This window comes from Epargyreus clarus, unplaced genomic scaffold, assembly GCF_041222505.1.
Source record: "Epargyreus clarus isolate Ecla_fem2 unplaced genomic scaffold, WU_Ecla_fem_2.2 ptg000017l, whole genome shotgun sequence".
In the NCBI taxonomy this organism is placed as follows: Eukaryota; Metazoa; Arthropoda; class Insecta; order Lepidoptera; family Hesperiidae; genus Epargyreus; species Epargyreus clarus.
In genome coordinates, this window is record NW_027332225.1 from 1,850,231 (window position 1) to 1,863,868 (window position 13,638).

The 13,638-nt window shown below is 34.9% G+C and overlaps 1 protein-coding gene across 1 annotated transcript; it reads left to right on the forward strand.

The window, feature by feature from the left end:
• The first annotated feature begins 470 nt into the window (after positions 1 to 470).
• Or-17 (olfactory receptor 17) lies at positions 471 to 12,877 on the forward strand. Its single transcript, XM_073082132.1, has 6 exons — positions 471 to 951; positions 1,332 to 1,638; positions 8,363 to 8,459; positions 11,010 to 11,117; positions 12,045 to 12,206; positions 12,738 to 12,877. Exons 1-6 carry the CDS (start codon positions 471 to 473, stop codon positions 12,777 to 12,779), a joined length of 1,197 nt encoding a protein of 398 aa, XP_072938233.1. The 3' UTR covers positions 12,780 to 12,877.
• The last annotated feature ends 761 nt before the right edge of the window (positions 12,878 to 13,638 follow it).

The following is a 13,638-nucleotide window of genomic DNA, read 5'->3' on the forward strand; positions in this document are numbered from 1 at the left end:
GATGGCAGCTGCCGGTGGTCGCTTGCGACGGATGGCGATAGTCGACGGCCTTTCGTATGACTTTAACACTCTTACAGTGGTCAATATCGTTAAAGAATATTTGGAATATTCTATCAAATCCAAATTCAAGAATCATTTTAGTATTCTAGCCCTCAAGTTTGTATTAACTCAATTTTTTGTCACATTTTCTTGTATGTAGTGAAAATCAAATCGTAAAGTTTTTAAAAGAAGTTGGTAAAGTTGTTGAAAATGCGCGATCTAAGTAATTACATATCATTGGGTAATTTAACTTTGGTTTAAGTTAAAGTAATTAATAAAAACCTTTATAAGGCTTACTTTTCTATCTTTCGTGCAGTACAGTTAATATTAACAACGGAATCATAAAAGAATTATTGTGCAATATAAATTGTAACTTGTACATCATCAAGTTCTTAAAGATGGAAGTACCACTCAGTAACACAACGAGAGTTATGAGCAATATAACATTAAGACAAACCCATCCTCAGAAATACTGGCTTAAAATGGTCTGCAAATGTATCTACTACCTTGGATTAGGTGAATTCTGGTACGAAGCCCGCCATTCAAGATTCCAGAGATTTTACCCAATTTGGGCGATCATTTCCAACTTTTATATCATCATTCTCATAGTTGATGAGCTCTTTAGTTATATCCGACAAGATCTGACGATGAAAGAGAAGCACGATTTGTTGCAGCTCAGTATTGGTCATCCAATAATTTGTGCGAAGATCGTCGTCATGTACTTAACTTTCTTAAGTATCAAGATTGTATTGGAGAGACTGCTAGAGGATAACAGAAGTATATTCCCATCGGCGAAGCTGGATAATGATTCCATTAAAACGGCAATGAAGTATTGTTTAGCAATAGCCTGCGCTGTGTACTTAACGTCGTTCGCTACTATCATGGATGGTGTTATGACTCATATTAAAGAAGGTAGGATAAAAGTATAGTTAAACAGATTTTAGACAAGTTTTTTGCATTATACAATATCCTCAAGTGATGGTAAGTCAGATACTGTGAAGAATTAGATGTAGCTCTTCCAGGAGATCTCAAAAGGGCCTACTCTTGGGTTGAATAACTGTAGTTTTTATTGTCGAAAAATACTAACTTTGTTTAAGTGTTAAAGTGACGGTTAAAGTAGACATAGGAAAGGAGCATTTTTGTTTCAAGGCGTACGAGTAGAATATCCCGATGTAAAATCCTAATATTATCAGGTTTTTTGTATAACATAGTCAATAGATTCAGCTAAGATAGCGCTGGTGAATTTTTATAGATAGTTTATAATATGATATTTATTTTTATCAAACTTTCAGACATACCAATAAGAACCGAAGTCACCTACTTTCCCGGAAAACATCACTCTGGCTTCTTCGTCAACCTTTTGAGGTTCATCATCGAGTTCCATTGGTGGTACATCGTCAGCATCATGATTTTGATTGACTGCCTCTCCATTCTCTCCCTTACCTTCAGTGGCTCCAAGTTTAGAAGAGTAAGATTGTATTTCAAAAGCTTAAGAAACAGATTTTTGGAAAATCCGCATAGAAAATTAAATGCAGCTGAAGAGAAGCAATTTTGGCAGGATTTTGTCGACGGGATTAAACTCCACGACGACGCGCTGTGGTATATATTTTTTGTATCCTTTTCGGATATTACTTTATGTTAAGCAACGTATTAAACGATGTAGTTGTGTTCATATTTTTTTTTGTGTAAGTTTGCTTCAAATAATTATCTATTTATATGGTACATATCTTATATAATGCACCATTGCTATTTAAATCACTAAGCCTACCAATTTTTTTGTCTAATTATTTTCTTCTGTCTGAAGGTTTTCTTGGAGACATCGATATTTAAAATAATATCACTTTTGTGTATATGTATGTGTTTTACGTTTTATTTTTGTTCTATTTTGTCATATATACACATATAATAATACACTTACATGATAGTTTAGTATTTACTTACTCGATGCTTTATTCAATGTTATTTTAATTGTCTTCGGGATACAAACATAAATTAGGATACTTTTAAAATCTTTGATATAGTGCTATAGACCACAAATTCAATTTATGAACACTTTACACGGTTTATTGTTCAATTAGTATTGATAATTCTTGTTAGTTATGCGAATAACGCATCAATTGTAGATGAATTTTACCAAAAAATATTCGTTTCATGTACAAGTGGGAACAAAAGCTCGAACGAAACACATTCAATTAATTGTTGCATAAGCAGAATAACTGAATGAAGCCATAATTATGATGTTTGAATAAATAAGCTGCTGTTTTAACTGTAGTTCAATAAATAAATAATAAATATTGCATTATGTTTTCGGACCGCAATGGCCTTCAAAAAGGTTTAATCACTGCTAAGTTATGATAACATCTATTAAATAATAGTCATCTTGAAGGTCTTGAAGGCGTGTAATCTTATAGTCACATAAAAGGTACAGAGTAACGATATAATAACTATACGTAAGTAAGTTCACACTAGTGATTAGAAGTATTATAACTACACAAGTATCTCCGTTATTCGACTGTTCTTGCTGAAGTCTCCGACCAGAATGTCGCTCTCTGTTAATTCGAGCGCCGCCAAGGTGTCGTCCCCACTTCACCTACCCGCATCTGTTTTTAAAATATAGTATCAAAAATGAGTCACTTATTACTTTAATGTAACGGTATAAAAATGTGATATCGTTAATATCCAAGCTTCTTATTAACGATGATAACATTCGGCCGTCCTGCTCACACGTTCGTCCTCGATCGTGTATGGTCTGATGCAAGAGCTGCAAAAGAAAATCAGTTGTTTAATGCCTAAGTCCAGAAGAATTACACATTTTCTTGAAATACCGACTCGAACGTAAGAGGCCCGAACTGTTTATCAAAAACATGGCTTAAACTTTACGCATTTTCTTGCAATACCGACTCGCATGTAAAAGGCCCGAACTGTTGATCCGAACCAAGGCTTAAACTAGGTGATGTTCATATAGAATCACACTAGTTGTGTATTACCCAGGTTATAAATCTGCCCCAACAGTGTTCACCACGGATTTCTGTTGCAGACATAGTTCATAAGGACTCTTTACATAAATGTTATATGCGCGACAGGTATTGAAGCGAATGCATGAGACCATTATTAAATAATAAAAAACACGGTTATAACTAGGTGATGTTCATATAGGATCACTCTAGTCATGTATCACCGCAGTTTTTATACCTTGTTTACGATAACATTCGGCCAGTGCTCAACTCAAATTTACTCCAAAAATGCAATATTCACTATGTCACACTAATGTCTTTAAGGTACTCGATGCCTTGGGTCAACCCAACCATATGCATCACCAGGAGACACCCGTGAACATCACACTGCTCGAGGCATCTGCACTAATCCATCTTAACTCCAGATAAATAAAAATCAAACCACAAAGTTTCCTACACCTACAGTAATGACAATATCTAGCTACCCACTTTACTTATGCCTGGATTCTAAGTCTAATAGTTAAATCTTCAACAACTATTGATTCGATAAAGTTACGCATCAGAATAACGACGTTTATCTTATTAGTGCATTTCGGAAAGCTCAACAACCTGTTCAATAACTGTTATACTGATAGATAGATAGATCTATAGTTGGCCACTAATGAATCTGTGCGACTCAAAATACTATTATAACATTGTTTTATTACTACCTTGTACTTCTTTTAATTATTACAATGTTATTTTATACAAATAGTTGCCTTTCCAACGTACGTCTTTTATCAACTGATGAAGCAGTATCAAAATAATAATATATCGTTTATATTTGAAATGAATTATATTAAAGTTAAAGACTAAATAATGGTAAACCATGAATTTCACACAATATAACACGTAATAAGTTGTATGAAGCCATTTTTTTTACGTTATTTATCACAAATTCAAATTATTTCTTTCAAAGTAGGGCTACATAACCCACTTGAAAGTCAGAAAGAAAATTCAATACATTAAATTGAATTTATATTCGGTTATAATAATACATACTATTACATGAATTTCAAAATTTAATTAACAAAGCTTAACGGACCCATGCGTTCACGTCAGCGACATACTTGTCAATTGTGCAATAATCTTAACTACTTAACTTTTTTTTTTTTTATTTCACCAAAAGTTTTAAATTAATATTCCCATAAGGAAATTATGGTTTGGGGGCTATTTTATTGTAAAAGTTATGCATTATACTAAGAAAGATTTGCTAGACTTTACGTAAACGTCGTTTTTTTTTCAAATAATGTTATGGAAAGAATAAACACATTAAAATGGTACGTTAATCTAAACGGAGTTTAAACAGAGCTTGTCTTACATTGAGTTCCTCGGAAGCGGATTTTTTTTCCGTAGTTATCAAACGGATAGTGTTATTGAATACATACTCGTAAACTACCTACCAAGAAAAATGACTTCAGAAACCGGCCATTATTTAACTATACTTATTTGTGTCTACAACTGATAAAATATTTTTTTAAACACGCTTTTATTTTTGCCACGCTTTTATTAACTTGACCTGTATGTATGTAACGGAACATTTGAATCCGATTTTTACCTACTTTGAACGGTCTGATTAATTTAAAATTTTTGAATACTTATGACATGACATGATTTTAATAATCTTGTCCAATTCTAATTTTGTCTCATCAGGATCGTCAGATTTAAAACTATAACTGTTTTACATAACATGTGGCTCCTTATCAATCACAACCTAAAATTTCTATGACCTGAAAAAGGTATTTTAAAGTTGATCATGATTTTAAACCAGCCAGCCAAACAAACAGTTAGTCAAACTATCTTATGATGCACCTTATTACCGAACAATTCATACTTATTATATATATTTCAAACGCCTCGGCTTCACCTGACTTTTATATAGTTTGTAATAAAAATTATATTAGTGCGTAATATCTGTATATATTATGTTAATATAATATGTATCATTTACAACCAACACTCTCAAGGAGACGCTCGATGTATCTATAGAGAAAACCTAGACATGACGCAATTGTGAACCGTATGAAATCTATATGAAAAGTAAATTATTGTATAAGAAAATCCCATCGAAATGTACCTATGCTTTTATTTGATTATATTATTAAACAACATTATTATTCATTTGGCTATGATATACCTATAATAAGAATGAAATCTTCACGTGTTTACATCGAATATATTTGAAAAAGAATTTTTTTTGTCGGTTTGTATGTTTGAAAATGCATTAAAACCGAAACTACGAAGTTGATATCAAAAGTATACATTTTTTTAAACATTATATGACCAGGTAATGGAGTATTCCAAATTACCAACGTACTCCGTGATCTTGACAGACGGCATTGTATAATTCACATTATATTTTGAATCCACATGAACAAAGTCGCAGGCAAGACTCGTTTTAAAAATGCAATTCAAATTATTTTCTGAATCCACATGAACAAAGTCGCAGGCAAGACTCATTTTAAATATGGTATACAAGAGACTATCTAAATTTATGTAGGCTTCAGTGACCGTTTCTCACTTAATACGTATAATAACTTAATTTCTGTTACTTGTAAATAGAACTAAGCGCAAGTTATAAAAGCATCAATTTATTATTATTATTATTATTTTATTTAAAATTATTTATTCTGAATCCCATACAAAGTGGATCCCGTTTATCATTTCGTAAGTGGCTCACATAATTGATAATATCGATAGTCTAAGCGTCTCAACGTTTAAGGTACAAAACTTCATTTACCAGTATTTGATAGTGCCCAATTTTCAAACAAAAAGGACGTGTAATGTTTCAAATTCAAATTTAAAGTTTTCAAATTAGGAGATGTAATGAAATATTAATACAAAACGAAGCGTTGCATAATTAATTTAAAATAGACATCTAATATTCTGTATAAGTGAGTCAGTCAGAAGTAGAATGGGAGACTTTTTTTTTTAAATATTATATTCCAAAGACCGCAGCGTATAAGTTTCTCAGTTTTCTTATAGATCATTAACTGATGTGCATTTATACTTTATGGGTGTCAAAACACAGTAGTACACAGTACTGCGCGAGATCGCCTAGAATTGATGGAAAGCTCAAATTTGGCGACGTACTCCTTGCTTCTTTCATAACAAATACGTATCAAGTATATGAAATCAAAAGGAAACTTTCATTGATCTATAAAATGAAAATGTGAACAATGTAGATGTGAATGCCAGTTTATTTTTAAATAAAGCCAATTTATATCCATATAAACATAAAACCTTAAACTCATTGACCATTTCCCTCGTGGGTACAATCAGCCACTCAATACGGTGGTCGTGATACTTATTTGCAGCCAGTTAAATATTTACCACGTAGATATTATATATTTCTGTACAATTATGAATAATCAAAATTTTGCAACCTAATAAACGTGTCAGTTATATCAAGTAGGTATACTGTACTCTGTAACTGCACTTGTTGTTACCGCATAGTCCCTTCCATACAATAATAACAAACGCATATACGTAAATCTAGTTGATTCAACATTAAAAGTTATCAAAAATAAATACAAGTCTAATCTGTATGCAATTTATGGCGTACATTAGCCTATGTTAACAACCATTAGGTTCCCATATATGCCTCTCTATATCTATACAGCCTGACATTTAAGAATAAAGAACCTTAAAATATTTTCATAAGTTGGTGTATTTATATATATTTCATAAGTAGGTGTACCTTTAGACCAATTAGGATTTACTTTTCACACCACAGACTATAGCCAAATGATCAGAGTTACCACAAGAACTGCTTTGCAAAAAATTTTTTTTTGACACTCACAGACAATGAACTTATTTTGAAGTAAACTCTTCAGTTTATAATGTTAACAAGTAATTTGAGAAGAGTAAAGTTTGTATTGTTTTCAGAGGGTATTAACATATCATTTAATTATTAGTTAATTTATGTAACAATTAGGACAATTCGTTCCAGTATTAAGAATTATCGGTATGCACAATTGTACTATATATATATTTTTAAATTGAGCCTCCAATTATAATAGCAACAATAATTATATTAATCAATTATATCTTGTTTTCAACATACTAGTCTCAATCTATCCATTCAAATACTTTGCCCTTACATCAAAGACATTTATCTACCTTCATTTTTACTTATTACCGAGATTGAACTCACATATGACAAAATAATGTTTTAACTCACGGTTTTTAGTCCTGTGTCAAGGATGTTCGTACTTACGAATCGCCGTTCATGATTGCGAGCTGGATTCTTCACGAGCACTTCTGATATTAAATAATAGTCATCTTGAAGGTCTTGAAGGCGTGTAATCTTATAGTCACATAAAAGGTACAGAGTAACGATATAATAACTATACGTAAGTAAGTTCACACTAGTGATTAGAAGTATTATAACTACACAAGTATCTCCGTTATTCGACTGTTCTTGCTGAAGTCTCCGACCAGAATGTCGCTCTCTGTTAATTCGAGCGCCGCCAAGGTGTCGTCCCCACTTCACCTACCCGCATCTGTTTTTAAAATATAGTATCAAAAATGAGTCACTTATTACTTTAATGTAACGGTATAAAAATGTGATATCGTTAATATCCAAGCTTCTTATTAACGATGATAACACATCCTAGACCGATATAGCCGTTAGTACGGAAGTGGGCATGCGTCACTAGCGGTCCCCCATCCAGCACCCGACGGCGGTCAATGTTCCTTAACTTTGTAGACCAATTACGCCAATTACGATCTACATAAGTCGAGGTTGCTTGCGCGTTTCATTATTGATTTAGGTATCATTATTGAAATGTTAAAATAAATTACATAACCACATACATCAATAACAAACATGTTTGATTTTTTATTATTAATAGCCATGATAGCGTAATGTTTTGAAATTCTAATTTCGCGACGCATGCTGCCCGCGGGCCGTAGTCCGCCGACCACTGGTCTGACTATTCTCATTCCTTGGTAATAGGACCATGCCCAATGGGACAGTATCCTTACAATGAGTTTTCAAAACATCCCACAATTTTATGTTACGTTTACTCAATCCATTATTCTGTTCCGTTTGCGTCAGTAGACTGAGTAAACGTAACAATAAGTATGTGTTCAAGTCTTTTTGTCTACCTCACATGTTCGCAAAAAAGCGAGACAAAACATAAAGCGCCATTTTGTCAATTTAGACATTTAATGTTACGTTATTGACACTATAGTTCTGATACGATCCGCTAGGGGCGCTGATTGGAAATTGTATGGGCTAATACGTAAAAAAATACCATAACAGTAATATTTGTCAAAACGTAAAAACTCATGGTAAGGGTACAGATGTGTCAATGATGTTTCAGGTGTGCTGAAAACGTGCAACACGCTCTTGGCGATATCTACAGCGTGCAAATCGTGGAAAGTATTGGTTTGATTATCGTCTGTCTCATTAAACTGGTGGTAAGTGTAGTAGGTGGTTGTCCCTGTAGTTCCGGGACCAGAATAGGGCTACGGTATCCTCTACCTGTCGTAAGAGGCGACTAAAAGGGGGCTTCCGGGGTTGCGGACGGCAAGAGTAGGAGCTCAAACCGCCCGTCAGCGACCCTGGGAAGGACGGCGGTATGTGTGGTCGCATACAGTCGTACGCACCAGACGGTGTGGCGAGCGTTAAACTCATCTGGGCAGAGCCCGACGGGGCAACGCGCTAAGAGGACTCCGGTTGCGTTCCTGTGGAGATCCCGGAGTCCTCTACGCAGCGCCGAGGACGGCCACCGGGGGGTTTTAGTGCGGTAAGAGTCCCACATAACCCTGTGTCGCTCCCACGGCACCGGGGTACCTTTTGAAGGTTTCCCCCTCGTTAACAAAAAAAAGTGTAGTAGGTGGTGGTGGTAGTATAAAAGTATTTCAGGGGTTGGTGTGATGATGGTGATGACGGTAATGAGCTAAGATACTGATGCGTTGCTACTACCCGTTAGGACTAAGTTGGAATGCTTTCAAGGTGGTAGAACTCTTTGTGGTTCGACTCCGGCGGCACCACCGCCACACCTATTTCTACCTAATAACAGCAGTGTTAGGCGCTGCTGTGTTCCGTTTTGAACGGTGTGGTAAGTGAGACATAGTTTTTCGAGGCGTTCTAGCTTAGTCCTCAGGGGTAGCGGCGTATCTGTGGCCGACCTCAGGTTATAGCAGAATATCTAATTCTATGTCGGGTTGATTACAGATGTCCATGGGTGGCATTAGGCACTTACCATCAGGCGGACTGCATGCTCGTCTGCTACTCCTATATTATAAAAAAAATGCTTCGTATTATTCGTAAGTCTCTCCTTTGCTACACCCTACAATACGGTAGCTCTGTACTGAATTTATAATTATCATTGAAATAGGAGTTGCGGCGGTGCCTACAAGTCGAATAAGGTTTTCTACTTTTAAAACATATAGGTAAAAAAAACCATTTCGAATTTCATTCTTTATTGAAACAGGTCACATAAAAAATTGTATTGTGTCCTTTGTTCCTCCCAACGTTTTAAGTACAACACAGTTTAAATTTAAATTTTGATTGTAAAATAATTTAAAAGGCGAGTTTATTACTGACACATAAAAATGTTGTCTTTGTTTATTATTTTTTAAAGTCAATGTTGTTTTATGAAAGTGGAATAATTGTATGTTAGTTTGTAATTTAAATAATCCCTTATGCATTTTAAAATAATTTTGACAACTTCTGCTCATTTTTTTGGATATACTCTCGTGTGTTAGTTTTAAAGCGTTGTAGAAAGTTTTTAAGTTTTCAAGCTTGTGTTTAACTTAATTTAGTTCGTATGTATGTGAGGGGCAAGTCTTGCAAATGAATTTTAAACCATTTAACTTTAACCAATAGTGCTGAATTTTTGCATACAAGCTTGAGTTGGTTGATAATATGACGTCCTCTTTTCTTTTTTTTTACGAGGGGGAAACCTTCAAAAGGTACCCTATGACGTGGGAGCGGCACGGGGTTATGTGGGATTCTTACCGCACTAAAACCTCTCCGGTGGCCGTCCTCGGCGCTGCGTAGAGGACTCCGGGATCTCCAAAGGAACGCAACCGGAGTCCTCTCAGCGCGTTGCCCCGTCGGGTTCCGCCCACGTGAGCTTGGGTCTCGCCACATCGTCTGGTGGGCATGATGGTATGCGACCACACATACCGGCGTCCTTCTCGGGGTCACTAGCCGGGCGGTGCGAGCTTCCACTCTTGCCGCCCGCAACCCCGCAAGCCCCTTTTAGTCGCCTCTTACGACAGGCTGGGGATACCGTAGCCCTCTTCTGGTCCCGAAGCTACAGGGACAGATAATATGGCGTCCTACTAAATAAAATATGGCGGCTATGAAATGAAAGGCGTTATATGAACAATAAACAGACGATTAAAAAAAGATTGTTTTGAAAATTTTAAATATTTTAATATTCATGTTTAATCAAATAAATGCTATTTGCATTATTATAAAACCATAACGGGAAAATGAGTATGTACCTACGTGTTACGTCTGTACCCTTACCATGAGTTTTTTCGTTTTGAAAAAATATGACTGTTTTGGTATATGTTTACGTATTTGCCAATACAAATTCCAATCAGCGCCCCTAGCGGATTGTATCAGAACTATAGTGTCAGTAACGTAACATTAAATGTCTAAATTGACAAAATGGACTTGAGCACTTACTTATTGTTACGTTTACTTAATCTACTGAAACAAACGGAACAGAATAATGGATTGAGTAAACGTAACATAAAATTGTGGGATGTTTTGAAAACTCATTGTAAGGGTACTGAGTACATAGAGGTGTTGTCCAAGACATACTTAATATTGAAAATATTACACTTGAAATATATATATCCTGCATGATAAATAATTCTCGTTGCCATCTTAAGTATATTAAAAATATTTTAGTGAACAGAATGAAAATTACTTATTTTAGTGAAATAAGTGAATGAGTGAATATAATTTTAATGATGAATGCATGAATGATGAGCCTTATGTTTCAGACAATTGAACGTCACCTAACTCCTATTTTGGCTAACTTGGGCTTTATTTTGGGGTTGGTCGTCGTCACCGGATCATATATGATGGACGCAGCTGAAATTACTTATGAGGTTAGTATTTATATAAAAACTATGTATAGGTACACAAGGTGGTATGGTATTTGAAGGTGATTCGATTAAGAAAGCAGCACGGCCACACATATTTCTGCTCAGTAATTGTGTTAAGCGCTGCTGTGTTCCCGCTTCATGGGTGTGGTACAACAATAAGGGTGTGGTAAGGGATACAACCTTTTCCGAGGCATTACATGTAAACCCTCGGGGGTTGTGATGCATCTGTGTTAGACCTCAGATAGGACTCAAATTTTATTTGGCAATGATTATAGATGTCTACAGGACCTATTTGCAGTAACCACTTACAGTTAGGTGGACTGCGTACTCGTTTGATATATCTATGTTATAAAAAACTAGTTTTTACCCGCGGCTTCGCCCGCATTTAAAAGAAAATAATATAACATACTCACATACATAAAACTGTAAATTCGTACCTTCAACTTTGCTAAAGATCATCACTTGATCAAATGCATAGTTTACGATTCAATCCTTACTAATATCGATTAAAATATGTTTCGATGTTTTGTGTCCAAAAGATCGATTCTCCGATTAATCGATCTTAGATCGCCATCCCTACTTCCCGTGGAATTTCCGGGATAGAAACTATCCTCTGTCCTTTCTCGGGTCTCATACTATCATACAAAATTTTATTAAAATCGGTTCAGTGGCGGTTCAGGCGTGAAGAAGAGACAACCAGACAGACAGGCAGACAGAGTTACTTTCAGATTTATAATATTAGTAAGGAAGTAAGGATAATATATAATTGGTTTAAGAAATAAGATGTTGATTTAATATTTGTCTCTATAGTTGAGAATTAAAGGATCTTTATTTGGTAATATTTGAGAAATTTATGTGACTTTGGTGTCGTCGTAGTCGAACGAAGAGCTCTTTAACAAAATAAAAGCAGCGAATTCCTATAATTTCCAGGCCTCACTGGTCTCCACCGCCATATTCCACTGCGGATGGGAGTTCGTGTCACCACGAGCTGGTCTCCGAACCCTCGTGGTGATGGCCATCCAGCGCAGTCAGGTTCCCGTGCTCATGACCGCATTCGGCATCATTACCCTGTCTTACTCTAATTTTATTATGGTGAGTTACATAGAGGAAAAGAGAGGGATATAAAAAGTGATATCTTTATATATATATTTCTTATGTGCGTGTGTATGTCACTGAACTCCTCCTAAACGACTGGACTGATTTTGATGAAATTTGTTGTCTGTGTTCAAGGGGACTTGAGAATGGTTTAGATTCATAATTTATTGCGTGGGAAAAGTTTTTTTTTAATAATTTTTAATTCGTAAGTAGTTGTTGATTTTGGAATGTTTCACATTCGATTCGACAGACTTTGCTACCATCGCAGTTTCAAATATTCTATCTATTTTTCAAACCCGTAAGTGATAAGGGTTGTTCACCCTTAACATTTTTTTTTATTTATATGGCAACACAACGTTTGCCGGGTCAGCTAGTAGATAGATAAATACAGAGGGAACGAAAGAGAGAAATAATGAGGATTGTTTTTAAAATGAGATAATTTTGTTATGTTATTTTGGTCTGTTACTCGTATTTTGTTTGAATTATGTTTTATCTGTAACATAAAATATCTGTGAATTTTATTTTCAGGTACTGCGGTCGTCATATTCATTTTTTGCCGTAATGTTTTAGATTTAGATATGTAGATTGAATATATTTCTCGTGTGTTTTAATGTTGTTATTAGGGATGCGCCGAATATTCGTTTGGTATTCAGTATTCTGCGTATCCGGCATCTTTTTTGCTATTTGTATTTGGGCGAATTATTCGGTATTAGTGCCGAATATGAACATATTTCTATCAAGATCAAGTATTTCTATTTTCTTGTATATACGACATGGTACAGGACAAAAACACAAATCTTTTTATATAAGATTTATGTTATATTATAAGTCAAACTCAAATCCTATGAAGAATATGTTGAATAAAGCAATTAACCTTCAAATCAACATTTATTTTGAAACCTCAAGTCAGCACATTTATTACTTAAGCTTATAGTTAGTATAGTAAACATTTATTTTAAACCTAAAATCAGTATTTTTTAAAACTCAAATCAACATCTTAAATTTTTTTTGAACACACATAACTGGCAAATTGATAGATAATAAAGAAATAATAAACCGAATAGTTCGGCCGAACATTATTCGGTATTCGGTTATTCGGTGAAACCACTATTCGGTGCATCTCTAGTTGTTATATATTTATATTCACTGATGTATTATTTCGTGCGTTTATATGTGCATGTGTGTGCGCCCATACACATACACACAGCCCATACACACAGTCGTTCCTTTTCCCTTTAGGAGGACCCAGAAACAACTTTTAAGGGCTGATGAAGGGATAGATGAGCTATTATTTACTTAATACAGAAGATAAACGAACATAAATGGGAAACTTTTACTCAAAAAGGTCCTTGTTTTAAATTTCTAAAAATCATATCAGCTAATAAGAAGCTTTGTTGTAATTAATTATCCAATATTTATAAGGGTCGTG